The sequence below is a fragment of the Orycteropus afer genome, unplaced genomic scaffold, assembly GCF_000298275.1.
Source record: "Orycteropus afer afer isolate SDZICR_OR568_19922 unplaced genomic scaffold, OryAfe1.0 scaffold00005, whole genome shotgun sequence".
Taxonomy (NCBI): domain Eukaryota; kingdom Metazoa; phylum Chordata; class Mammalia; order Tubulidentata; family Orycteropodidae; genus Orycteropus; species Orycteropus afer.
In genome coordinates this window covers 16462248-16487129 of record NW_006921592.1, presented here as the reverse complement: position 1 = coordinate 16487129, position 24882 = coordinate 16462248, and the positions used below count along the sequence as shown (strand labels likewise).

The window sequence follows — 24882 nt, the reverse complement described above, 5'->3', positions numbered from 1 at the left end:
ACAACTCAAAAGCATCAACTCTTCGGTATTCCTTATTCATTTTACAGCTTTCACACATGAATATGAGGTGATTAAAAACACCATGACTTGGGTTAGCCACACCTTAGTCTGAAAGAGACATCTTTGCTCTTTGGCACTTTAGAGAGGTCCTTTGCAGCACATTTATCTAGTGCAGTACGTCGTCTGATTTCTTGACTGCTGCTTCCATTGCTGTTGATTGTGGAACCAAGTAATACGAAATCTTTGACAACTTCAGTCTTTTCTCCATTTATTGTGATCCTCCTTATTGGTCCAGTTGTGAGGATTTTTGTTTTCTTTATGTTGAGATGTAATCCATACTGCTGACTGTAGTCTTTAATCTTCATCAGTAAGTGCTTCATGTTGGATCACCATATACAAAGGCCCAGTGGCCTACGTGGTTTCTATCAAAATGAAGTAAAGCAGGATGATTCACACTGCCACCATTGGAGACTCTTGTTTCTGGTATTTAAGGGACTAAGTTTTTTTTTCCCCCTGTACCTCCCTTGTACCTCTCTCTGTCTCCCTCTTCCTCAGTACTGCCATGTTGATAATGTTGATCCCTCACTTTTGATACATTATCCTTCCTTTCACCCAAATCAATACTTGTCTCTGCCTATCTAGCAGTTAAAGGGACCTTAACAGAGTTTCTCAACCTGCCTCGCCATTTTCCCTCACTCCCTCACCCACATCAGTTTCCCTGTCATTTTTAAAAGCATCATTCTCTCTGTCATCTGGACCCAAACTTTTAGCTTTTGTTTCCTCTATGTTTAATTCTCATTTTACCCAGTCTTACTCCTTGTCCTATTTTGGTCAGGTTGTCAGAAGGGACCATTCCCTAGAGAAGGATATTATGCTTGGTAAGGTGGAGGGTCACCAAAAAAGGGGACGACCCTCAAGGAGATGAATTCACACAGTGGCTGCAACGATGAGCTCAGGTACAGCAAATACTGTGAGTCTGGTGCAACACCGGGCACTGTTTCATTCTGTTGTATGTAAGGTCACTGTGAGTTGGAGCTGACTCAACGGCACCTAACAACAACAACACTTTTTGTCAAAATTCTCATCTTTTTCTTACCTACTCTGCAAATACACACCTAGGTAAGTGTCCCTCTTTTTTTCCACTCCTAACTTCACTCCAATAACTGTCAGCTTATTGTTATTAGAAAGCATTTACCTGACCAGGTCCTTTTCTTTCTCTGAGATCTTCAGAAGTTGAATATAAGCTGAATGTGACATTCAAGGTCCTCCAGTAACATCCCAGCCTGCTTTTCTAGCCTCTTGTCCTGTGTCCTTATTCCTTGTGCCCAGGCCAGATGGAATGAAGCCCTATTCCCCAGGGCCTCTTGCCCTTCTACCTTCTCAGTAGTCTTCACCTCTTCCTTAAAATACTTCTGTCCTTCAAAGACCACCTCAGTTGCTCCTGCTTTCTTCATGAAGCCTTTGCTGATTCCATTCATCATATATAATGCCTCTCCAGAAACTTCCCAATGGTATCCTGAAACATCTCATGACATGTGTCACACTCTGGCCTTGGGTTATAATCACGTGTACATGTCATATTTCTGTCTGGTTTCTCCTTTTAGAATCGAAGCTCCTTGAAGTCCCCTTGTCCCTTTGAGTACAGGTACCTGAAAAATAAATGTTTCTTGCATTGAATAGGTGGGAGGTATTGCTGGATTGTGAAGACCGCTCAGACTGTTTTTGCTGTTGTTAGTTGCTGTCCAGTCAGCCCCCAGCTCATGGTAACCCTGTCCACAATGAACAAAGTACTGCCCAGTCTTGTGTCATCCCCACGATTGCGTATAGATCAGACAGTTGTGATCCACTGGATTTTCCCTGGCTGATTTTCAGAAGTAGATCACCAGGCCTTTCCTCCTAGTCTGTCTGAGTCTGGAAGCTAAAACCTGTTCAGCATCATAGCAACATGTGAGCCTCCACTGTTAGATGAGTGGTGGCTGAATGTGAGGTACACTGGTTGGGCATTAAACCCGGTTCTCCCACACGGAAGGTGAGAATTTTACCACTAAACCAACACTGCCCCACTCTCAGACTGTAAGACCCTATGATGAATCCTTTTGCAAAGGAGATTTGCACTTTGCATTTTAGAATAAAGTAGTATAGATTTAAAAAAGATAACCCTGACTCTTTTCAAATCCTTCAAGATAGATTTCCTTGATATTGCTTGGTCAGCTTAATTCAAACACACTTTTAGTTTTCAGACGTTTATGCTCCTAAGCTCGGTGGAGGTGGTCATTGCTAAGTGAAATTCTGAAATTTAGATAGGCTGGTACCTTGTTATTGAGTTTCATGATCCTCTCCCCATAAGATGTTTTTCTAGCCCTATAGCACTACTTTTCTTCCTATAAATACTTGGGTTTGTACTCCACCTGCTTCATATAGTAGCACCTGAAGGTCAGTAATAACTCAGACTGATAATAGTTTGGCTTAAGATTTCAGGTTAGTTCCAGTTTCCTCACCCTGTGTTTTAATGCCAGACATGTAATTCAGAAATCATCCACCCACTCGTTTAGTGTTTAAATAAATCTTAAAGTACCTTTTTGGATTTAGAGCCTAAAGGGAAAAGAAACTCTTAACTACATTTGGGGTAAAAATGCCTCTTAGGAAAACATGTTTTGCGGCAGTGAAAAGAGACCCTTCCCAGGCATCTAGCCAAGAAGGTATTTCTGTGCTGACGGGTTCCTGACTGCCTTCTCCTACACCTGACCTTGTTTCTGATTTCTCTGTTGGCCAGCTCTGGACTCCAGCAGGTTTATTTAGTGCATTTGAAAATTAATTCAGCTGTCTTTTTTACTTGGTATAATATTTGGATGTTGGTACCTGTTAAATGCTGAAAGTAACTTGTCTGTGTTATACAAGCCTTACGATTGTCATGTTTTAGTGTATCTTGTTTTTTAACCTCTGATGACCTGGGGCTTGCTGCTGATTTCTTGAGCTCATACAGATGTGAGGTCCTTTAATTTGACTAAGTTTTGCTGCTGGACAGTCGTCCTTCTCTCTCTTCCTCCCTTTCTCTCTTTCACTCACGACTCCTTTCAGAGTGATGTGCAGCTGTTAGGATATGAACTGGAATTGAGAGTTTCTTGCATGGATAATGCTCTTGTTTGTTTCTGGCAGTTACTCCTTTACCAGAAGCTTTGACTTGAGTTTTGAAACAGCACTGTTTTTAAACCTCTCTCACTTTTCATCTAGCATTCTCTCAGTTTGTGTCTTTGTCCTGCATGGGAGCCTTGTTTCTATTCTACCCCAGCAAATTTAGAAGTTTGAAATCATTCAATTGGTAGAGGAAGTAGAGCCTAGAATTGTCTGAAATGCTAACGCTGGCCAGACAAGCTTAGAATTTATCCGTATTTTGCTGTTTAGTAGAACCTTGTTTTTTTTCCTGTCTGGTCATTTTCTTTTTCATCTCCGTTTTAAGGAGTTTGTTTTTGCCTTTAAAAAAGAAAGAAAGTAGAATTGTATTCAATTTCATAAGGAAACAAAAAGTCTCCCTTTTTAATGCTTGGAGTGTTCCACTTGTAATTTAATTGTTAATAAAACCTTCCAATGATGTAGAAACGCTACCTTCGTAATTAGATAAGAACTGTGCCCTGATTTTGCACATACACTAAAAAGGAGCTCTGGTGGCACAGTGCCTAAGACATTTGACTACTAACCAGAATGTTGCCAGTTCAAACCTACCAGCTGCTCTGAGGAAGGAAGATGAGGCAGTCTGCTTCCATAAAGATTTACCACCTTGGAAACCCAGCGGGGCTCACTGTGAGTCAGAATCATCTTGATTACAGTAGGTTTGGTTTTTGGTTTTGGTTTGCACTTCTGCTAGATGAGGGAGATGTTGAGATGCTAAACTAGAAAAGTCCTGCAAGAAGTAAAGAACGTCACAGATGTGGATTAGATATGTAAACTCTAACAAAACGTTAAAATGAAGCCTATTATATTCACAAACAGGGAGATTTCACCCCAGCACAGATAAATTATACCCCTAACGATCTGATTTTCTTCCAACCCTGCATCACCATCCTCCCTGCTACCACTTTCCTAGTTTTTCAGGCTAAGACTATCTTCCAAAGTCATCAATTACAGTATTCTTATCTTGGAGTGAGCCCAAAGTCTCTTGGTTTCCAGAATGAACCATGCTAATAATGTTGATGTGCCTCATGTTTTTTATATACGAGGAGATATGTTCCTCCTAATGTCCCCACATTATCTGCCTCTGGGGGATGATGTCAGAGCTAGTGCTGGTTTGGATGCTAGGGAAGATGTTAAGAGCTCTACCTGTACAATTGGCTTAAACCTTGCAGTTGGACTTGAATCTTGTTGTACCGCTTATTAGCTGTGTAGTTGTGGGCTGACCCTCTCCTATGCCTCTGTCCCTCTTCTAAATAGTAAAGAATAGAACGAGAATTCCAAAATCTAGTGTTCTTCTCATTACCAAGCACCTCCTGTGACATGGGAATGAAAGATTCAGTACATATTGTGCTTTCTTATGTAATCATATTCCACACCACAGAAGTTATATTCACAAGGTAAGTTTTTTCAGGGCACATTCAAAAATAGGTAAATGATAGGTTAAATATGGCCTCCCGCCAATTAGTGACTGATTTGAAATTGTAACCTCAGTCTTCTCCCTTCTTGGCCTTTACATTTTGGTCATGCTTTTCAGTATCCAGACATAGGATCAAGCCTTGTGACAAGTTACCTGGATTGCTTCTGCCAGAGGTGACTTTGGAAGCATGGATTCTACTCACTTCGGGAAGGGCTGTGGATTTTATTCCATTACTGTCATTTCTTTTGTTGGTTGTTGTTTTGGTCCAAATCAAAAAGCTCTTTAGAAATTGCCTACCCCCTTGGGAAATTTGATACCGTTTCTTAGTGACAGTGGGTTTGGTTGTTAGAAATTTCATGGGAAAATTTGGCTGGCATAACCTAGGTAATTAGAGGACCCTTTACCTTCTTGTTTTACCTTATTTTCCCTGCCAGAGCCATCTTTTATGTCTTTATAAATGATTTTTGTTAGCAAGAAGCTCTGGTGGTACTGTGGTTAATACATTCAGCTGCTAACCAGAATGTCAGTGGTTCAGACCCACCAGCTGCTCTGCAGGAGAAAGATGAGATAGCCTGCTTCTGTAAAGATTTACAGCCTTAGAAAACCCTATGGGGCAGTGCTACTCTGTCCTGTAGGGTCGGTATGTGTTGAAATCAGCTCGGTGACAGTGGGTTTGTTTTTTTGTTTTTTGGTTGTTGTTAGCTGCCATTGAGTCAGCCTCATGTCATGTGTCATGTCAATACATGACAACCCTGAGTACTGCCTAGTCCTGCATCATCCCCGTAATTGGCTGCAGATAAGATCTTTGCAATCCATAGTATTTTCATTGAATGATTTTTAGGAGTAGATCCCCACCCAGGCTTTTCTTTAGACCATCTTAGCCTGGAAGCTCTGCTAAAACCCTTTTGGCATTGTAACAACATGCAAGCCTCCTGAACAGATGGCTGGTGGCTGTGCATGAGGTGCATCAGCTAAGAGCAAAATCCAGGTCTTCTGCATGGAAGGAGAGAATTCTGCCGTTGAACCAATAATGTTACTGCCTCTTGGAATATGTAGTAGGTGAGTCAAAAGTGTACGTTGAACGAATGATGGATGTTCATAGGACCTTTTGACTTTGGCAAGAGGTAGAAGACCAACGCAGTATTTTAAATGAAGCAAAGTAATTCAATTTTATTTTGTTTTCTTTTTTTCCCCAAAAGAGTTGCTCCTGACTTCTAAAAAATTAACAACAAAAGAGAATTTAGGATGTTCTATGTCTAGTTGAGATTCCTTCAGTGATTCATCAATACTACACTTGAAGTCTAAGTGTTCTCTTCAGGATTGAGTTCAAAAGCTGATTCCTCTTATAAGTGATTAGGTAGCAGTAAACATCTTGCAGTGTTTCTATTCATTTATTGAATGTTAGCTGTGTACCAGGGTATGTGCTGGCTGGTTAGGTCATCCCACTTATCCATGAAGAATTCTGTAATGGGAAAGACACAACGGTAACCATGAGTAATAGTGCCCAGCATGATAAATGCTATACCAAAAAAAAAAAAAAAAAAGCCAAACTCACTGCCATCAAGTCAATTCTGACTCATGGTGACCCCCATTGGGTTTCCGAGGCTGTCAATCTTTACGGAAGTAGATCACCCCACCTGCCTTCTCTGGAACAACTGGTAGGTTTGAACCACTGACCTTCTGCTTAGCAGCCAAATGCCTTATCCATTAAGCCACCAGAGCTCCTTGACAAGTACTACTGGAGATTTATGCGAAGAGCTTGGAACCTAGGAAAGAATCATTCCTGGTTGAGGGAGAGTGAAAGTGATATACACTTAGGAGGGGGTGGTGCTATTCTAGGCAAAGGGGAGCAGTTCTGTGGGACTCAGAAGTGACATGCAATGTTTTAGAGGATTGGCCTGTTGTCTGTCCCATTGTGGCTGAGGGTTTAGCATACTGGACTGTTGCATGAAATAACAAATGTTGGTGCTAAATTGTGAAGGGTCTCATGTGCCCTAAACAGCATGGAGAGTGAGTGACAGCTTTTGACATGACAGAATTTTTGATATCTGTTGATGCAACAAGCAGTTTCACATCAGGAGGTCCATGTCCTCTGGCACCAGGTTCTTGCTGCACTATTATCTCTGGGGTCTGTGGTTCTTCATTACTGTTTACCTGATTCTGCCACTGCAGTTCTGTCTATTTCCAGCAACCCAACAACTCTGTAAACACCTCTTTTCCTTTGGCCACAGAACACAGCACAGTTTTATTAACAGTAGCCAGTCTACAAAGAAAAGAAAGAAAGAAAAAAAAAATACCAGCTTCCGTAGAACCCAGTCTTGATTGCAGTTCAGGCTGCGGTGAGAAGTCCCAGTGGATACTCTTTCCCGTTAGTTCCCGCACCTTCTGCTGTGGGCCCAATGAATGAAAAGTCCCTTGCCCCTGACTAGCTTTGATTTCACTCTGTTTTTAAATTGTTGAACATTAATGGGCTTCGTTCTTTTAAATTCTACAACCAGATTGCAGAATTAGATGCCATCCCAACCTATAGTTGCTTGATTCAGAAACCTGGGTGGAGACTGGGCTTAGTTCCCTGAGGCTGCTCAGAGAGGTGCACGAAACGGGTGGTTCTCAAATGAGGGGTCCAGGGACCGGTTCTTTCTGCCCTGCAATCTGCCACAATCCTGTCCAAACGTCTGTCTCATCTCTTCAGACATTTCCTCAAGTCTTTACCATGTGCCATGTCTACAACCTTCACCTTTTTAGATTTATGCATTTTTATGATTTTCCACTCCTAGTCAGCTCTGGTGGCATAGTGCTTAAGGCATTTGACGGCTAACCAGAGGGTTGGTGGTTCAAACCCACCAGCCACTCCACAGAAGGAAGACTGGGCAATCTATTTCTGTAAAGATTTACTGCCTCAAAAACCCAAAAGGGGTCTCTGCGAGTCGGAATTGACTCCATGGCGGTGAGTAGTGAGTAGTAGTCATTGTCCTGAGGATCCCTGGTAACACAGTGGTTAAGCACTAACCAGTACTCACCAGCCACTCCATAGGCAAAAGGACCTGGCGATCTACTCCCATAGATTCCTACTGCCATTGAGTCAGTCAGTTCCGACTCATAGCAAGCACCATTGGGTTTTCAAGGCTGTATATCTTTATGGAAGTACGTTGTACCATCTTGCTTCCATGGAGCAGCTGGTGGTTTTGCACCACTGATTTTCTAGTTTGCAGCCAAATGTCTTACCCATTATGCCACTAGAGCTCTTTTCCACAAAGATTACAGCCTAGGAAACCCCATGGGGCAGTTCTGCTCTGTCCTGAAAGGTCACTAGGAGTTGGAATTGACTCAGTGGCACACAACAACAACAACAGTAGTCATTGCCTTGGAGTTCCTAGGTGGTACAAACAGTTAACATGCTCGGCTACTAACCAAAAGGTTGGACAGTTCAAGTGTACCTCAACATGCCTTGGAAGAAAGTCTTGGCAGTCTACTTGTGAAAACTGTATGGAACAGAGCTGTACCCTGACCAACATGGGGTCACCATGAGAGGAGTCAAGTCAGTGGCAACTAGAAAGTCATTGTCTTGTATTTTCCTAATTTCCTTGCTTCTTCTCCCTTTCTGTCTCCTCCCTTCCTCACAATTCTGTCCACGGGCTGAGATGAGAGCCTTTGATTTGTCTTAGTCTCACTTTCCTTTTAAAAAAATCCATTGTTGATGATTCACCACAAGTGGCAAGTACTGGGTGTTAAGTGCTTTGCTATCCTCTCTCCTAATCCTTACTGCCACCCCTGTGACCCTTATATTTTACTATTATTATTATTATTTCTGTCTTATAGGTCAGGAAATGGACACAGTATAGGGTGCAGGTCCTTATACTGATTAGTGAGGCTGGTGAGCCAGGAATCCAAACTGCAGGTACATATAACACCAACGTCTGGGCTCGGGATTTTTTGTGGATTAATCTGTATTCAGTTAGGTGCTCTACTTTTTCTTGAGTAAATAAAACTAATCCAGATTTTCTAAATTGAAGTATAGTATACATGGAGAAAAGGACCTCATCATATGTGTGTAGCTCAATGACAACCAAGTGTACACACTTGTGTGGCTGCCCCTGGGTCAGGGAACATAGGAATCAGGCACGCTGGATCACCCCGGGAGTTCCTCTTGTGCCCCTTTCTGTCTCTTGAGGGTAGCTACCACCCTGATTTTTAATACCATAGATTAATTGTGCCTGTTTCTGTTTTTCTCTTTTCTCCCCAGCTATCATCCTCAACCCTAACCCAGTCTCCTCCCCTCCCTGCCTAGTAACCACCCCCCTGCCCTGTGCCCCTCATAGTTACGCACTCCTTGTGTGTCCTGCATTTCCTCTGTGCGAATGTTGCCCCTCTGGTGCCCTGTGGTCAATTGCTCCAAGGGACACATCTCCATAGAGTATGTGGATGTGTCACCCTGGGTTGAGTGGTCTGTGTGTGCAGACATGGAGTGATCCCTCACAGACAGCCAGACACTGTGGGAGAGAGATCCAACAGATCTATGGACTCAGGACCATAGTACTGGGGGACACCAGACTCAGTCATGTTTGTTTTTGAACTATAAATGCAGTCATACCATATTTACTCGTTTGTGTCTACCTTTTTTCTGCATTCGTTCAGTGTTACTCTGTTTTCTCAAACCCGTTCCCAGTTAGTTTTACTTTTCCGACTCCTTGAAGCAGTGAAGAAGGTAGGTTTCCTTCTGGGGTATCATCATAATGAGCCATCAGTGTGGCCTTTATAGAGAAGTTCCTATCATTCCTGTAGGTGAATACTGGTTAGTTCAAACCTGTCTTGCTTGAACCTCTGGGCTCTCCTTCCAGTTGATCCTTCGTTGGGACCCATCAGCCCTTTACACTGTCCGGGCTGGAGCACTGTTTGTTCATGTGCTTAGGCTCTCCTGCACCAGGAACAGCACCAGCCTCCTACACGGACCACTGTGTCTGCTGTGTTGGCATTCTTTTGGGTTTCCCTTGGGACGGACCAGTGTTCACAGCTTCTGGCAGCAGTTGACTGCACTGTGATTCAATTTTAAATTGCCTCAATGTGATGATTGCAGCCTTCCTGCACAGTTTAAAGACTAGGACAGAAGGGAGTGTTTTCCAGAGACGTGCATGCAGATCTTCCGTTTGGGCTCTGTGGATATATTTTAATCTGGAACATTTAACTCTATAATAAGCAGAATGCCAGTTGAAGCAAAATAAAATTTCCTTCTCCTAAAAGTCTGGACTCACTGAAAGGGTGTTTGATGGAAACTTGGACTCTCTGGAGGCACCCACCTTGATTTATGGCAAAGAAAGAAACCGACCTTCCTGCATGCTTTGCTTCCCACTGTGCTCAGAGAAGTTCTCTCACTGCTTTAACCATTGTTTTTACAGAATATGTTCAGCTCTACTGTTTTTATTTTGTGAAAACTCAACATTTCTCCAGCTTCACCCAGAGAGTCAGTTGTTGTTTTAGGACCCATGTTTTGGTTACCTAGGGCCACTCTGATAGGAGTATACTACAAACGGGATGGCTCAAACAAACAGGGATTTATTCTCTTACAGTTTTGGAAACTAGAAGTCCAAGTTCAAAGTGCCAGGTTCTAGGAGCTGAGTGAAAGCCCCTCAACTTTGGGCTTCACTTCTACCTCCTGCTCCCAGCCTACTGATAATGGAGGCTTTTCTTCACTCAGGCAGCTGCTGGCTGCTGAGGCTGACAAACCCAAGGTCGACAAGTAAAAAGGCACAGTCCCAATATTACCAAACAACACGGCCAGGTTACTAATTCAAGTCTAGAAAAAGTCCCAAGATTGGCAGGGTGTGGCAGGCTACTGAACGGTGACTTGGCTACATGCAGGGTTCAAGTGTGCCAAAAAGCCCAGAGACCATTCGTGAAGCTTCTCCTCATATATTGGGAGCAGACCACATCTCTAAGGCAGCTATTCAGCTGCTTGCTGGTAGATTGTACCATGGAGGTGATTATCATTCTCATCGTGGGGAATACTACATCCACCTGCTCAGCCACTCAAAACCAGACCCAGCCAAGATGACACATAACCTTGACTACCACAGCCCAGATTGTGATTCCTGATAATCTGGGTCAAATAACTTGCTTGTGTTTAGCTGCCAACTACTTGTTTTTAGCTACCCCAAGTACTGTGGGTTTGGGCCATTGTGATCCATAGAGCTTTCATTGGCTGATGTTTCTGAAGTAGATAGCTAGACCTTTCTGCCTTGTCTGTCTTAGTCTAGAAGCTCTGCTGAAGCCTGTTCAGCATCATAGCAACATGAAAGCCTCCACTGACAGATGATGGCTGTGTTTTAGGTGCATTGGCCAGGAATCAAACCCCAATCTCTCACATGAAAGGTGAGAATTCTACCACTGAACCACCACTGCCCCACAGAACTTGCTATCTGTAGAAGAATTCTCCTTGGACTTGAATAGACTTAAACCCCTACAGTTCCTGTGGTCTCCTCCTTAATAGTCAATAAAATGAATCCCTCTTCAAATATTTCATAAATAATATAGGTCCCATTCAACTAATAATGTGCATGCATTGACGTGCCACGAGGACTTAACACTTTACTAAGGACACCAAAAGATCCTGTTGTATAAAAAATACGAGATCTCGTGGTTGATGATGTGAGATCTTTGAGCTGTACTTGTTTTATATGCATATTTATTTCCCAGGACATTCTCTGTGGTGCCCAATTACTCAAAAGTAACATTAAGGATTTGGGCCAAATATCCATTGAATATTAGTTATTGAAACTAGTTTGCCAAGAGATAGCAAGTCATTTAGTGTTATTTCTTCTGGTTGGGGTGAGGGAAATTTCTTTTAAAAATCTTTACATATTTGATATTTTGCTTTTATGGAGAGAAAAATCATAGCCTATATTTTATTTCTAAGTTAAGAAAGTATGTGGCTTTTAACTACAAAGTAATAGAGATCTGATATATCAGTTTTCAATTTTGTGCTTGCTAAGTTACTTGCTAAAATTTGAGTTAGCATTAAAATGAACATTTAAGCTCTGTATTAGTACATGTGATGTTTAGACCTGCAGAGGGACTGCACGGTGCCAATGACAAGTTCCAGACAGGACCCAGACTTATCACAGAGGGTTATAGGAAAGAGGAGACAATACTTTATTCATTTATTGTTTATGTACTCCATGCAGACATGTAGGGAACATTTAATGCTCAACTTCTACAGCTTCTAAGTAGTACCTTTGATAAGAAGAACGTGAAAATAGTGGTCTTTAAAAAAGTAAGCTGTGCATAATTCCATCAGCTGGGATGTGGGGTGATTGTATTAGCACTTCTATTTCTTCTGTCCTTTAAAATGTCTTTTCTTTGTGTATGTTTTATAATGTTCATAATATGTTAGTGTGTAGAGTTGCATTGGCCAGGAATCAAACCTGGGTCTCTCATTGGAACTAGATCATTGGAAGAAAAAAATATGTGTTAAGATTTTGGTGTGGTAAAATTATGTCCAACAAAGATTAGGTTTGATTATATTTAACTAAAGAAGAAAAACGATTACTTTAATAACAGAAGTTTTTTTTCCTCTTATCTATAAAACATAATAGCTGTTGGCAGCCCAGGGCAGATATCACAGCTCTGCAATATTACCAGGGCCCCTGCATCCTGTCTTTCTGGTCTCCCTCAGCCATTGGTTTCCATATTTAGTGTTATCTTGTCTAAAATGACTGATGGATCTCCATCTTACTCATGGTTCAGTTAACAAGAAAGTGCAAGAGAAAAGGGGTCAGGGGGTTACTTTTGCCTTCCTTAAAGGAAGTTAAGAATTTCCATAAAATACCACCCAGTGGTTTCTGGCTGCATCTCACTGACCAGAATATGGGCATACCTGGCTAAAGGAGAACGAGGGTAAGTAGTTTTCTCAGTTAGGAGCTTTGCTGCTTTACAGAAAATTGGGGTACTATGACCAAGGTAAGGTTGATTATTGAGGAAGAGACTTGGAATCTTACAGAGCCATTTGATGTAAGAGAAGCACCTTATTTTCTCTTGGTTATGCAAAAATGACTAGCTCCTACCTTGAAGTGATATGTTTAGGAAGCTCTTTGTGTGTGTATGTTGAAATACACTGTTTACTGTGTTGTAATTATTATGAGTTCTTAGAGGCTTAATCAGAAATAATTTTAAATTGTGGTAAAGTCATACAACTGTGTAAGGCACACGGGAGGAGGTATTTTGTGTTAATTTAGAAACACATTTAGTATTTTATAATGAGATTTGAAAATTGCTTAATGGAATGGGATAAGCACAGTTTTAAAATGCTAATTTAGCAAAAATACATTTCAACATGTATGTCTTTTGGTACCCCCCCACCCAAGATTTCTGCTATTAATTTAACTTTGTTGCATCATAAATAGTTCAACTTATGTTGATTTCAAAAGGAAATAATAACATAAAAGGAATCAAGATGCTCTTACTTTTGTTGTGTTTCTCAGTGTAGTGCTGAGGTAATGACAGGTTCCTTTATGATAAATGTCTTTTCTGTCTTCCTTTTTCTACTGTCCTCACTGCTCTCCTATCATCCCCTCCCCAAAAGTGCATACTCCTTCCACGTCACTGCAGATGGTCAGATGCAGCCTGTTCCCTTCCCCCCTGACGCCCTCATTGGACCTGGAATCCCCCGACACGCTCGCCAGATCAACACCCTGAACCACGGGGAGGTGGTGTGTGCCGTGACCATCAGCAACCCCACACGGCACGTGTACACGGGTGGGAAGGGCTGCGTCAAGGTCTGGGACATCAGCCAGCCTGGCAACAAGAGTCCTGTCTCTCAGCTTGACTGCTTGGTGAGTGAACAGGACCTGGTGCACAAGGGTAATTTCTCCCTGGAGGCTCAATAAGGAAATAGCTGTCCAGGCCTGGGTTTTATTCCTATTATAAGGAAATGGAAGCCCTCTCTGTTTCCTGTGTTAGCTATTTAGCTCTCCCCACCCTACTCCATCAAATGTGAAGATTCCATTTATTGCCAGTTCAGTGGTTAAATCTGAGAGTTGATGGATTTTTATGTTTTTAAAGTATTTTACAGTAGTTTACAGAAGCTCTCTTTGTTTGGAGATAGATGATAAAAGGGGGTTGCCCACTTAATGGGTGAAAGCACAAGCTCGGCCTGAACCCTGATGCCTGCAATCAGCTCAACTTTAATTTCCCTACAGGGTTGTGGTAAATACTGAATAGTAAACATCTGATAAGGTGGCATAAAAACATCTGAACAGGCTCCATGCTTTCACTGAGACCTGAGAGAGCTAGTTTAATTTCAGAAATCCTGACATCAGGAAAGGGTTAATAGATCACAGTGCTTTGTTCAGGTGACAAGAAATGAGGCAAGCCACCTAAGAGGGGTTTGGTGAGAACTCTTTCCCAATGCACCCAATCCATTCCTCTCAGAGTATGAGAATAACATTTTACATATCTCAGGGATATGGGACATGCCAGGACATGCTTTAAGCTCTAAGCTATAACTCTAGGATTTACAGACCACGTACCATCTGCCTTAAGCAAACCAAAGTCCTCTTGCGCTGCTCCTGCTGTGGTGTCGGCCTGCGCTGTGCCGCTGCCGTTGCTTAGTTCACCCACGCCTGCCTGAGAATTGTTAGGGTTCTGCAGAGTATTTCCCAAAAGAAGAGTCCTGGTGTGTTTGAGATGTAAGAAAGTGTTTGAGAAATTTTTGGTTTACTTTTTTTTTTTTTTAAATCAAATAACTAAAAAATATCACCATTTCTGAATCTTGGGACTTAACACACAGCCAACATTCTGGAGCTGTGTGGGGATGTTTTGTAACGTTCATTACCTATTTTGAAGTTAAGTGTTTAACGTTTCTCTGATCTTTGAAAGATAGGCCATTGTGAAAGCATGTTAAAAACTTCAGCTATCTCTTATTTGGGGAGCTCTTGTGGCATAGTGCCTAAGGCATTTGACTGCTAACCAGAGGGCTGTTAGTTCAAACCTACCCAGCCACTCCTTGGAAGGAAGATTGGGCAATCTACTTCCATCGAGATACCATCTTGGAAACCCAAGGAGGGGTCCCTGTGAGTTGGAAAAGCCTCAACAGCAGTAAGGTTTTTTTTTTTTTTTTTTGAGTTCTTACATCTATTTGAGTTTCAATTGAAGAATAGGAGCTCTGCTTTTGTGGTAGTGGAGGTAATTTTAGGATCCTTGTATAGCCTCAGAAAGGAGCTCTGGTGGTGATGTAATTAAAGTCGTTGGGCTGCTAACCAAAAGGTCAGTGGCTCAAACCTACTAGCCACTCTGTGGAAGAAAGATGAGGCAGTGTGCTTCTATAACGATTTATAGCCTTGGAAAACTTCTGGGGCAGCTCTACTCTGTCCTGTAGGGTTGCTATGAGTCAGAATTGACTCTGGCAATGGAGTTTTGATATCCATAGTAAAATTTTTTAAAAATACGATTTTGATAGAAAACATGTTTTATCAATTTCTTTGGCCTATAAAGTGAGAAGCTTAAATATGACAGGAGCCATATTACAGCGTGAGAAAGCAGCTCTGTTAGATTCTCAGATAAAGATCCGTCTGACTAACGACACAGTGTAAGCATTAGGGAAGAGTATTCAGAGTAATAAAGAACAAAACATAGACAGTGAGTATGCTGTTTCCAAATAGTAAATAGTGGAGGGTGATGATGTAAAAGATTTATAACCTGGCTTTGAAAAGTGGTTTCTTCCTAAAGAAGTAGGCCTACATCTCCTGTTAATTTCAGTGCTATCTGTTAAGCAGGAAATTGGACATCAGGAACAATTACCTAAGCTTTCACAAATACTTCAGCAATCCTGTGAGTTTATAATGTTTATTATTTTCAAGTATCCCAATATTGGCTACAGAGCTCTTGTCTTGTTAGAGTGTCCATGAAATACAGCTCTTCACATCGACCACCAAGACAAGTCAGTGCACCCAGCCTCATCTATTGCTTGGTAGTGCGTGATAGTAATTGAATTATGTCTATTTCACAGAATAGAGATAATTATATCCGTTCCTGTAAATTGCTCCCTGATGGCTGCACCCTGATTGTTGGAGGGGAAGCCAGTACTCTGTCCATTTGGGACCTGGCAGCTCCGACTCCCCGGATCAAGGCAGAGTTGACGTCCTCAGCTCCCGCCTGCTACGCCCTGGCCATCAGCCCGGACTCCAAGGTCTGCTTCTCCTGCTGCAGCGACGGCAACATCGCGGTGTGGGACCTGCACAACCAGACGCTGGTGAGGTAAGAGAAGATGGTTTTCTGTGGGCAGAAGGGGTGAAGTGGTCTCCTTGCATAGCTGGGCCACCTCTGCTCTTTCTTGACTGTTCTCAGGATCTCAGCCTACACACTTAGAACCAGACTTGGAGCTAGGTCATGGGGTGGTGTGTGTGTGTGTGTGTACTTGTGTGTGTGCACACACATGTGCAAAGACAAAGCCACATACCTCCCCTTGAGTGGCGTCAGTCTTGGTGTGCTTCAGTGTGGGTTGACACTGTGGTGCTCTTTAAGACTCTCACCAAGCGTTTTTTACCTCAGTGGTGTCCCTGGGTAGTGCAAATGGTTAATGTGCTAACTTGCTAATCGAAAGGTTGGAGGTTCACGTCCATCTAGAGGCATCTTGGGAGAAAGCCTAACAGCTTGGCATTCTACATCTGAAAAATCAGTCATTGAAAACTTTATGGAGTACAGTTCTGCTCTGACACCCACGGGGTCTCCACGAGTGTCATAACCAGCTCTGCAGCAACTAGTAATGCTCCCATTCTTTAGTTGACATACAGAGGCTAATAAACTTACATCAAAAATATTTCTGCTTTTGCCAAGGGATGGCATAACCTGGACTGCCTGGTGGTTCGAAAGGTCCACAGTGCTAGATGCTTTTGACTTTGGCAAGAATCTTGTTTATGCAAATGGGAGCCTGCTGATAAAAGATAACAGAAAATCAACAAAAGGCAGTTTGAAGAGGAGATTGCACTGATTTCACCCCCAAATGATTTTTAAGTATTCGTGTTTCTCAGTAACTAAATCCGGCCTGCCCAGGGATTGTTACATCAGCAGTGAGCAGGCCTCTGCGTGGCTTCCTCCCCACAGCACTCCTCACCTTAGTGATTACTGTGGCTCTGCCACCTCCTGTCTCTCCTTGGCTCCTGCCACCTCACTCCCCCATCAAAAGCCACTGCTCACACTGGAGGTGTTAACAAAAAGTTTTTAAAAAGTAAGTACCCGTTAAACGTCAAAGTTAAAATTAGCATGGGTTTCACTTTTTTGTGTCACATTTCATCCTCACTTGGAAACAATATTTAATGATAGTGCAGTTTTAGGCCCTGGCTTATTTGGTCAAAATTAGCTGCCAACAGGTCTTTTCTGACTACGGTGACCCATGTGGGCCAAGTAGAACTGTGCTTATGGGGTTTTCAGTAGCTGATTTTTTGGAAATAGATTGCCAGGCCTTTTTGCTGAGGTGCCTCTGGGTGGACTTGAACGCCCAAACTTTAGGTCAGTAGCCAAGGGTGTTAACTGTACCACCCAGGGACTGTAGTTTATTTGGTAAGTCCTTGAAGACTCTTGGGTTCATGTGCCGCAGAGGAGGGACTGTGGAAATCATGTCAGCAGCACATTTCCTTCATACCTCCTGTAGGAATGGAGTCAGTGTCACCAGCAAGGGACTATCCCTGAGTGGGAGACCACGTGGCAGTTGTTTCCCTTTAGCACTCCCTGTGCAGTTCAGAGTGAGCAAATGGACTGAGGCAGCTACCTATAAGCCAGTAGATTCTTCTTTCTTTCTTCTGTTTTCCCTTTTCTTTTTTTAATTGTGATTTGAATGAAAGTTTACAAAGCAAATTTGTTTTCCATTCAACACTTTATACACATTTTCTTTCATGACTTTGACTGTATTCCCTATAATGTAACAGCTCTCTTCTCACTTCCTCCTTTGGTCACCTTTTCCCTGTGTCCTTTCCTGTGCATTCCTGCCCTCTGAGCTTTCTCCCTATGCAAATGCTGCCCTTGTGATCTCCCATGGTTAATTGTTCTGAGGAGTGCACCTCCCTGGTATAATTGTCCAGTTCATGGGCCTGTCTGTTATTTGGCTGAAGGGTGTGAGTTCAATTCCAGGCCCAAAGGGTGACTAGGAGCCATAGTCTCAGTAGTTTCATCATCTCTATCGGACCAGTAAGTCTGGTTTTTTTTATGATTTTGAGTTTTGTTCCACATTTTTCTCCTACTCTGTGCAGGATCTCCAATTACAGTCCTTTACTATGTGGTTGATTTTCTTCTCTTTTTAAATAAACTTAATAAATAACACTTTCAAAATGTTAATTCAAGCTGTTTTTTGACTATTGATTCGTTAATCCTCCTTGTATCTGTTCAGCTGTTAGCCCATTTTACAGCTGAGGGAGGTGAAGCACAAAGAGGTTCCGTTTACCTGCCTTGTGTCACATAGGCAGGCACGGTGGACCTGAGGTGGGAGCCCAGGCATTCTGCTCTCTGTGCCCCTCGTTGTTCTGACTCCTCTAGATTAGTCGAATGCTTTTTGGATATAATGGGTAGCACTTGACAAACCTTTATCTGTTTGGACCAGTTACATGACAAGTGCTCAAGAGGCACACGTGACTGGTGGCTACTTAAGATAGGGCAGTGCAGAGTCTGTGCAATACTTTAATATCTACTGTGACCCAGTACATTCTGAACAGGTGTCAGACCTGCCTTTTGGGAGCCAGAGAGTAATGCTGAGATGTGTGGTCTGAGGGCAGAGAGGTGAAGGGAGTACCCATTCAGCTCCGGAATTCAGCAGAGAAAGGCGTTTTTAGCCAACGAGTGAGAACATTTAATGAGGCATAGAAGTAAAAAGAAGTCCAAAGGTGAAGTGACGAGAATGCCACTGGATTTCAAGAGCTGTTCCAGGGAGAGAAAAACAGCACTGCTCTGGGCCCAGGTGGACCTGAGGGGACATCTTGGAGGCCAACTGGGGATTACTAAGTAACCATATATGAAGGCTGTGGAGGAGGAGAGTCAGGGTGTATGTAGAGAGAGGACTGGAATGCTAGAATGGAATCCTGAGGTGTGGAAGTTCAGATAGCTTGAGGAGGAAAAATATTTGAAGTGATGTCCACATCTTGTTTCAGAATTCAGGGGAGCAGTGGTATTTTTCTTTTCTCTTAACTGGTTACTGTCGAGTTGACTCTGACTCATGGGGACTCCATGTGTGTCTGAGTAGAATGGTGCTCTGTAGGGTTTTCAATGGTTGATATTTCAGAATTGGTTCAAGCCTTTCTTCCAAAGCCCCTGTGGGTGGACTTGCACCCCTAAATCTTTCAGTTAACAGCCAACTATGTGAACTGTTTTTACCACCCAAGGACTCATTACTTTTCTTACACTCTCTTTAAATTCTAAACTCAGCTTAAAGTTTAGAACTCTGTGGGAATAATAAGGTAGGGGGATGGGGCGTGGAGGGGAAATTAAGAGAAGGAAGTGTCCTTCTTCTCAGTGTTGAAACTGACAGAAAGTTCTTTAATAGATCTTGCATGATTCACCTCAGTGATTGGGTCCTTGAAGATGGGGCCAGACCTGCTCTGGTCACTTTGCTGCTAGCGCCCCTACAGCATGCAAAACCAAGTCCTGAGGATGGTTGTCACCATTCATGAACTGCCAGCCCTGGATGGCTCACAGACTTTCCCACATGCTTATACAGTTTTTAGTGTCGGTGCTCAACGACTCTCTGTTGGTGAATTGTTTCTGGTGGAAGTTCTTGAATAAAGCATGAGGTTCTCCTTTAAGAAAACAACCTTACACTGGGGTTTGAGCAGGGTCTTGCTGAGGTGCTGTGGGTTTGCCTCAGCAATTAGCTTTTTCTCTGCTCCACACCCCTGTGGTCAGGAGGCTGGGATGACCCTGGTCTCCAGGAGTTCAGGTTTCCTAATGCAGCGCTCTTTCTAATAGAGCCAGCAAGGTTGAGGAAACATGTGAGCTCATAATGCTGTTGGCATGAAGGGTACCACTGTGTTTACTCACTCACAGAACTGGGAGGCATTCTGAGGTCTCATGCTTGTAACCTAGCCACTTCTTTTTCACAATTGAAATGCAGGCGTTTATCTTTAAGGAAAACATTTGGAATTTGGTGTTTGTCCCCACCCCACTCTTTTTTTAAAACACTCTTACAAACCAGGTAAGAATTAAACCTTCCAGATGGACTTGAAGAAAAGCATAGGAGCATGAGCATATTTAACCCGTGCTGTATAGTAACCTAAGATGGAGTTCCATGTCTTTAACGCTTGGATCATGAAAAAAGGAAAAGAGGACCTGCAGGTGCTGCATCGTAGCCTCCTCGAGGGATGGTTAGTTTGATCTGGCTCTTCAGCAGACACCAAAGAGATGAGACACACACACAGAATCCAAAGCTAACAACACAACAGTGTTTCCTTGAGCTCTGGCAGGAAATCATTATTCAATCTGGTTTGTTTTATCAGGCAATTCCAGGGCCACACAGACGGAGCCAGCTGTATTGACATTTCTAACGATGGCACCAAGCTCTGGACGGGCGGTTTGGACAACACGGTCAGATCCTGGGACCTGCGTGAGGGGCGGCAGCTGCAGCAGCACGACTTCACGTCCCAGGTGACTGGCTGTCCCCCCACCCCCAGGCTGTGTGCGGTGGCTTGTGTGTGTCATCCCTCTCCATCCTTGCTACCCCTTGCACAATAGTGGCTAGATCAACAGGGATAGGGCTAAATTTGAGATAATGCTTAAAACAAAAAACATCAAAGTGCTTAGCATGGTTTCCAAAATCCTACTGGTTAGGACGTGTTAGCTGTTTCATTTATACAATGTTTTGTTGAAGGAATTCATGCAGAGTATACAGTTGTCTTTCAGCAGTGTTTGATTTGCTGTACATATGGCTTGGGTAATGCACACTTTTGTCCTCAAAGTGACATCTTTGATTTTTAACACTTTAAAGAGATCTTTTGTGGCAGATTTGCCCAATGCAGTAGTTTTTTGATTTCTTAACTGCTGTTTCCATGTGTGCTGATTGTGGATCCAAGTAAAATCAAATCCTTGACAACTTCAATCTTTTCTCCATTTATTGTGATGTTGCTTATTGGTCCAGTTGTGAAGAATTTGTTTTCTTTATGGTAAGGCATAATTCATCCTGAGGGCTGTAGTCTTTGATCTTCATCAGTAAGTATTTCAAGTCCTCTTTGCTTTCAGCACGCAAGGTTATTTCATCTGCATATCATAGATTGCTAATAAGTCTTCCTCCGATCCTGATGCTGCATTCTTCTTCATATAGTCCAGCTTCTCAGATTATTTGCTCGTCTGATATAAGTATGATGAAAGGATACAACCCTGATGCATACCTTTCTTGATTTTAAACTACCCAGCGTCCCTTTGTTCAGGTCAATCATCATCTTCTTGGCCTATGTACAGGCTCCTTGAGCACAATGCAGTGTTCTGTAATTCTCATTCCCGATGTTGCTAGGACTGCAGAAAAATCAGTATTGCTCATTTCCCTTTCATCAGTGAACTTACAGAAATATATGGCTCTCAGTGGAAGCCCATGATATCACTCATCCCAGGAAAAATGGAGTGATGGCTAATTAGATTCACGGAGTTTTGAAATAATACAAAAATAGCAATGTCAGTGTTGATTGTGAAAATTACTTAGATGTTGAGCATCTGAATCCAGACTTATTTTGGGGAAGACAGTGCTTGTTATTATAAATACTTTCTGATGGTAAAATTGTTCTTTGATCATTTACTTGGTGTTTACATACTTTTATTGTAATAACTATAATTGCATTCAGGGGGAAAAAAAACCACAGGAGAAAGTGGAAAACAACTATCCATATGACTAAATTCCTTATCACAGTTAATGTTGGTTGAGTTTTCTTATAGTTTGTGTTCCACCCCTTTCCCAATGTAAGTGGGATACTTTTTTTGATTTACCTTTATTTTTTTTTAAAGAGAACATCTTAGGGAAATTTTCATACGTATTTTAAAGCACAGAGAACATTCAAACATACATGAAACAACTGAGAATTGTATAGTTAACTCTATGTACCCATCACTCAGCCTCAACATCCATCAACATGTGGCCAGTCTTTTCATCTGTTCTATCACACCCACCCCCAAACATTGCATATTTTAAAGTCAATGCCAAAGACATCATGTCATTCATCTATGTCATTGCAGTTAGTATCTTTGAAAGATAAGGACTCTTCTTAAGTTGCCCCTCCCTGACACACAGATACCATTATTATTAAGAATAATTCTTCATTATCATAACATATTTTGTGAGCATTCCAATTTTTCCAATTGTTTCATAAAAGTTTTTTGCCATTGGTTTGTCTGATCTGGGTCACTCAGTCCCACGTTCTGGATTTTGCAGATGGCATCCATTCTTGTTAAATTTTCCTTGTCTTGTAGTCTTTTCACTTCCAAAGTTTATCAGGAAAAACTAATCAGTGAGCCTGCTCTATCCATAGATCTTCTCGCTTGGATACTGCCCTACTGGAGAGTGGCTGGCCGTGGGCATGGAGAGCAGCAACGTGGAGGTTCTCCACGTCAATAAGCCTGACAAGTACCAGTTGCATCTCCATGAGAGCTGTGTGCTGTCCCTGAAATTTGCTTATTGTGGTGAGTTCACTAAAAAGGAAACTGGAGGACATTCGTGGCCTATGTGGAAAAATAATTCTTTAAAAAAATATGTTGGAGATCATATCTCGAAAAAATGTTCTTGGAATAGCTGGATGCAATAATTCTCTTGTCTTACTATGTTTTTCAGAGGACAGTAATGTCTGTGTGTCTAAACTGAGAAAAGTTAGGCAGTTTATGAAATGTCTTCATACAAGGTTTTGACTAATGATTGTTTTTAGTGGGGTAACGTAGGGGTGGGGATAGCAGTGTCATTAGTTCCCACTCTGAAGAGTATAAGGTGGGAATTTATGGAAAAAACAGGGCAAGATTATGAACTGACCAGGAAGAAGAGTGTGTAACTGCACCTAGATTCTTACCCTCCGCAATAAGGGTAAAGAGGACTGAAGTTCATGTTGACACTATTCTCGTACACTGCAGGTGGTCAAATATTTGTTCACAGAATGGATGGATGAGTTAAAAAAAAATTGCAATCGAGTCAGTTCTGACTCATGGCATCCCCATGTGTATCAGAGTAGAACTGTGTTTATAGAGTTTTCAGTGGCTGATTTTTCAGAAGTAGATCTTCAGGCTTTTCCCTAAGGTGCCTGTGGGTGAATTCAAACTGCCACCCTTTTGGTTAGTGGCTAATCACAGTAACCGTTAGTACCAACTGGAGTTGTGGGTTGTCTCAGAATTCAAGGTAACAGGGACCCAGGGACTCACTCATTCTGATGGATGAGCAGCTATCACTTACTGAGCACATTCTATATGCCATATATTGTGTCTGGCATTTAGTTAAATTAGTTTTTGAGTCCTTACTAGCCCCATTTTGAGAAAATGGGCTACAGAAGAACAACTTAATTGATTCATTATTTGAGGTCTGATGCTACCATGTCATAAATCCAGTGGCTGAGAGCTCTGACCTGGTTCCTCCCACTGCTTGTATTATAGCCCAGTGCCAAAGGGGCAGGGAGGCCGTATCTTCTGACCTCCTCTAACTCCACAAGAGGAAGACCCCCACAAGAATCACCATCAGTAGCCCAAGGCCTATTCCTGCAAGGCCAGACATGCTGCCTCCCTCCATCCCTTTCACCAACTGTTCTTCCCATAGCACCCACCACCTCTCTGCTGGGTTCGATAAATTGCTGCAGTGACCACACAGAACTCAGATTATGGGATTAATAGGCACACAACAAGCTACAATTCAGGTTCAGAAATACACTCAGTCTTTCTCAGATGGCCACCTCACTCAGCAGCCAGAAGTCTCAGTAGCACATCACTCTCTATGCAGTGCATGTCTCTTAGTCTCTCTCTCAGCAGTGCGTGTCACTCTCATGTCTCTTCTCTCAGCAGCATGTTTTTTTCAGCCAGCAGTCAGAGAGACTCCTTCTGCCTCTAGGAGGGCTCCTTTTTGAGCCTGGCAAAGTGGCCAAACTAACCAATCCCAACAACAGAATTCTATACACCTGAGAGTGAGAGAGAGCGAGAAAACTTCCTAGAAGATTACTTATGCCATGCTCAACAGAAATACCCCAGGTGGATAACTTTAACAATCAGGAGCTACTTACTCAGTTGCTCACAGCAAATTCCACCAAGAAGTTTACAAAGACTTAGGGCCAGAAAAGCCACACTATATAATTTAGTACACTGCACCCAGGTAACATAGTTACTTCACAGTGGAGGCCCTATTTAAAATGTCTGGTCTTTCCACTCATGCCATAGACTAACCCTTTGGTCATGATGAAGCCAGTTGCTGTCAAGGCAGTTCTGACTCAAGACCAACTCATGAGTGACAGAGCAGGACTGTGTTTATAACATTTCAATCGCTGATTCTTCAGAAGTAGATTGCTAGGCCCTGCCTCTGAGTTGCCTTTGGGTGGACATGAACCTCCAACTTTCCAGTTAGCAGCCAGATTCATTAACTTTTCGATCTGAATTTGATTATGACTGTGCTTATATTATCATAGGAATTTCAATCTTGCTAAATTCTTGTTCCTTTGCTAATTCTAGGGAAATGGTTTGTGAGTACTGGAAAAGACAACCTCCTCAATGCTTGGCGGACCCCCTATGGAGCCAGTATATTCCAGGTGAGTGTGTGGTCCTTACCTGGGATGACAGTTTGACCACCGTGTGCCTGATGAAACCAGAAGAAAAGAATCCTTAAAGGTAGCAGGGCCCCTGTATATTTCAGTCACCTTAAATATGTCCCCTTTGTTTTCTCTTCCAGTCCAAAGAGTCCTCGTCAGTGCTAAGCTGTGACATCTCTGTGGATGACAAGTACATAGTCACTGGCTCAGGGGATAAGAAGGCTACAGTCTATGAAGTCATCTACTGAAAACATAATGTGGTTTAACATTTATAGTTGAATTGGGCCAAAATGTTTTGAATTTGTAGAAATAGAAACATTGTAACTTTAAAAGGAAAAACGAAAACCTGTTTCCAAGTCTTGACACAAAACTTCTGCAAAGAGGAGGCAGCAAGTCCATCAACGGAAGGTCACCTATCTACCTAGACCAAATGGAGTACCAAGGCAGAGTGGACAGAGGGGCCAAGGGTGGTAGGATTGAGGAACAGAATCTGCTGACCCGTGTTAGAGCCCATTATTTCCTTTCTATGTGATCTCCTGCCAATCACGCGTTGCCTGAGTGTGAATTACCTTTCTG

At 42.5% G+C, this 24882-nt stretch overlaps 1 protein-coding gene across 1 annotated transcript in view; it reads left to right on the top strand.

Annotated features, from left to right (window-relative positions):
- TLE1 (TLE family member 1, transcriptional corepressor) overlaps positions 1-24554 on the top strand; it is a 112118-nt gene extending 87564 nt beyond the window's left edge. Inside the window, exons 16-21 of the mRNA XM_042780667.1 lie at positions 13161-13410; positions 15585-15832; positions 20053-20200; positions 22069-22219; positions 24230-24306; positions 24447-24554. Of these exons, the coding sequence (XP_042636601.1) occupies positions 13161-13410; positions 15585-15832; positions 20053-20200; positions 22069-22219; positions 24230-24306; positions 24447-24554 (982 nt within the window). The remainder of the gene's footprint in view (positions 1-13160; positions 13411-15584; positions 15833-20052; positions 20201-22068; positions 22220-24229; positions 24307-24446) is intronic.
- The last annotated feature ends 328 nt before the right edge of the window (positions 24555-24882 follow it).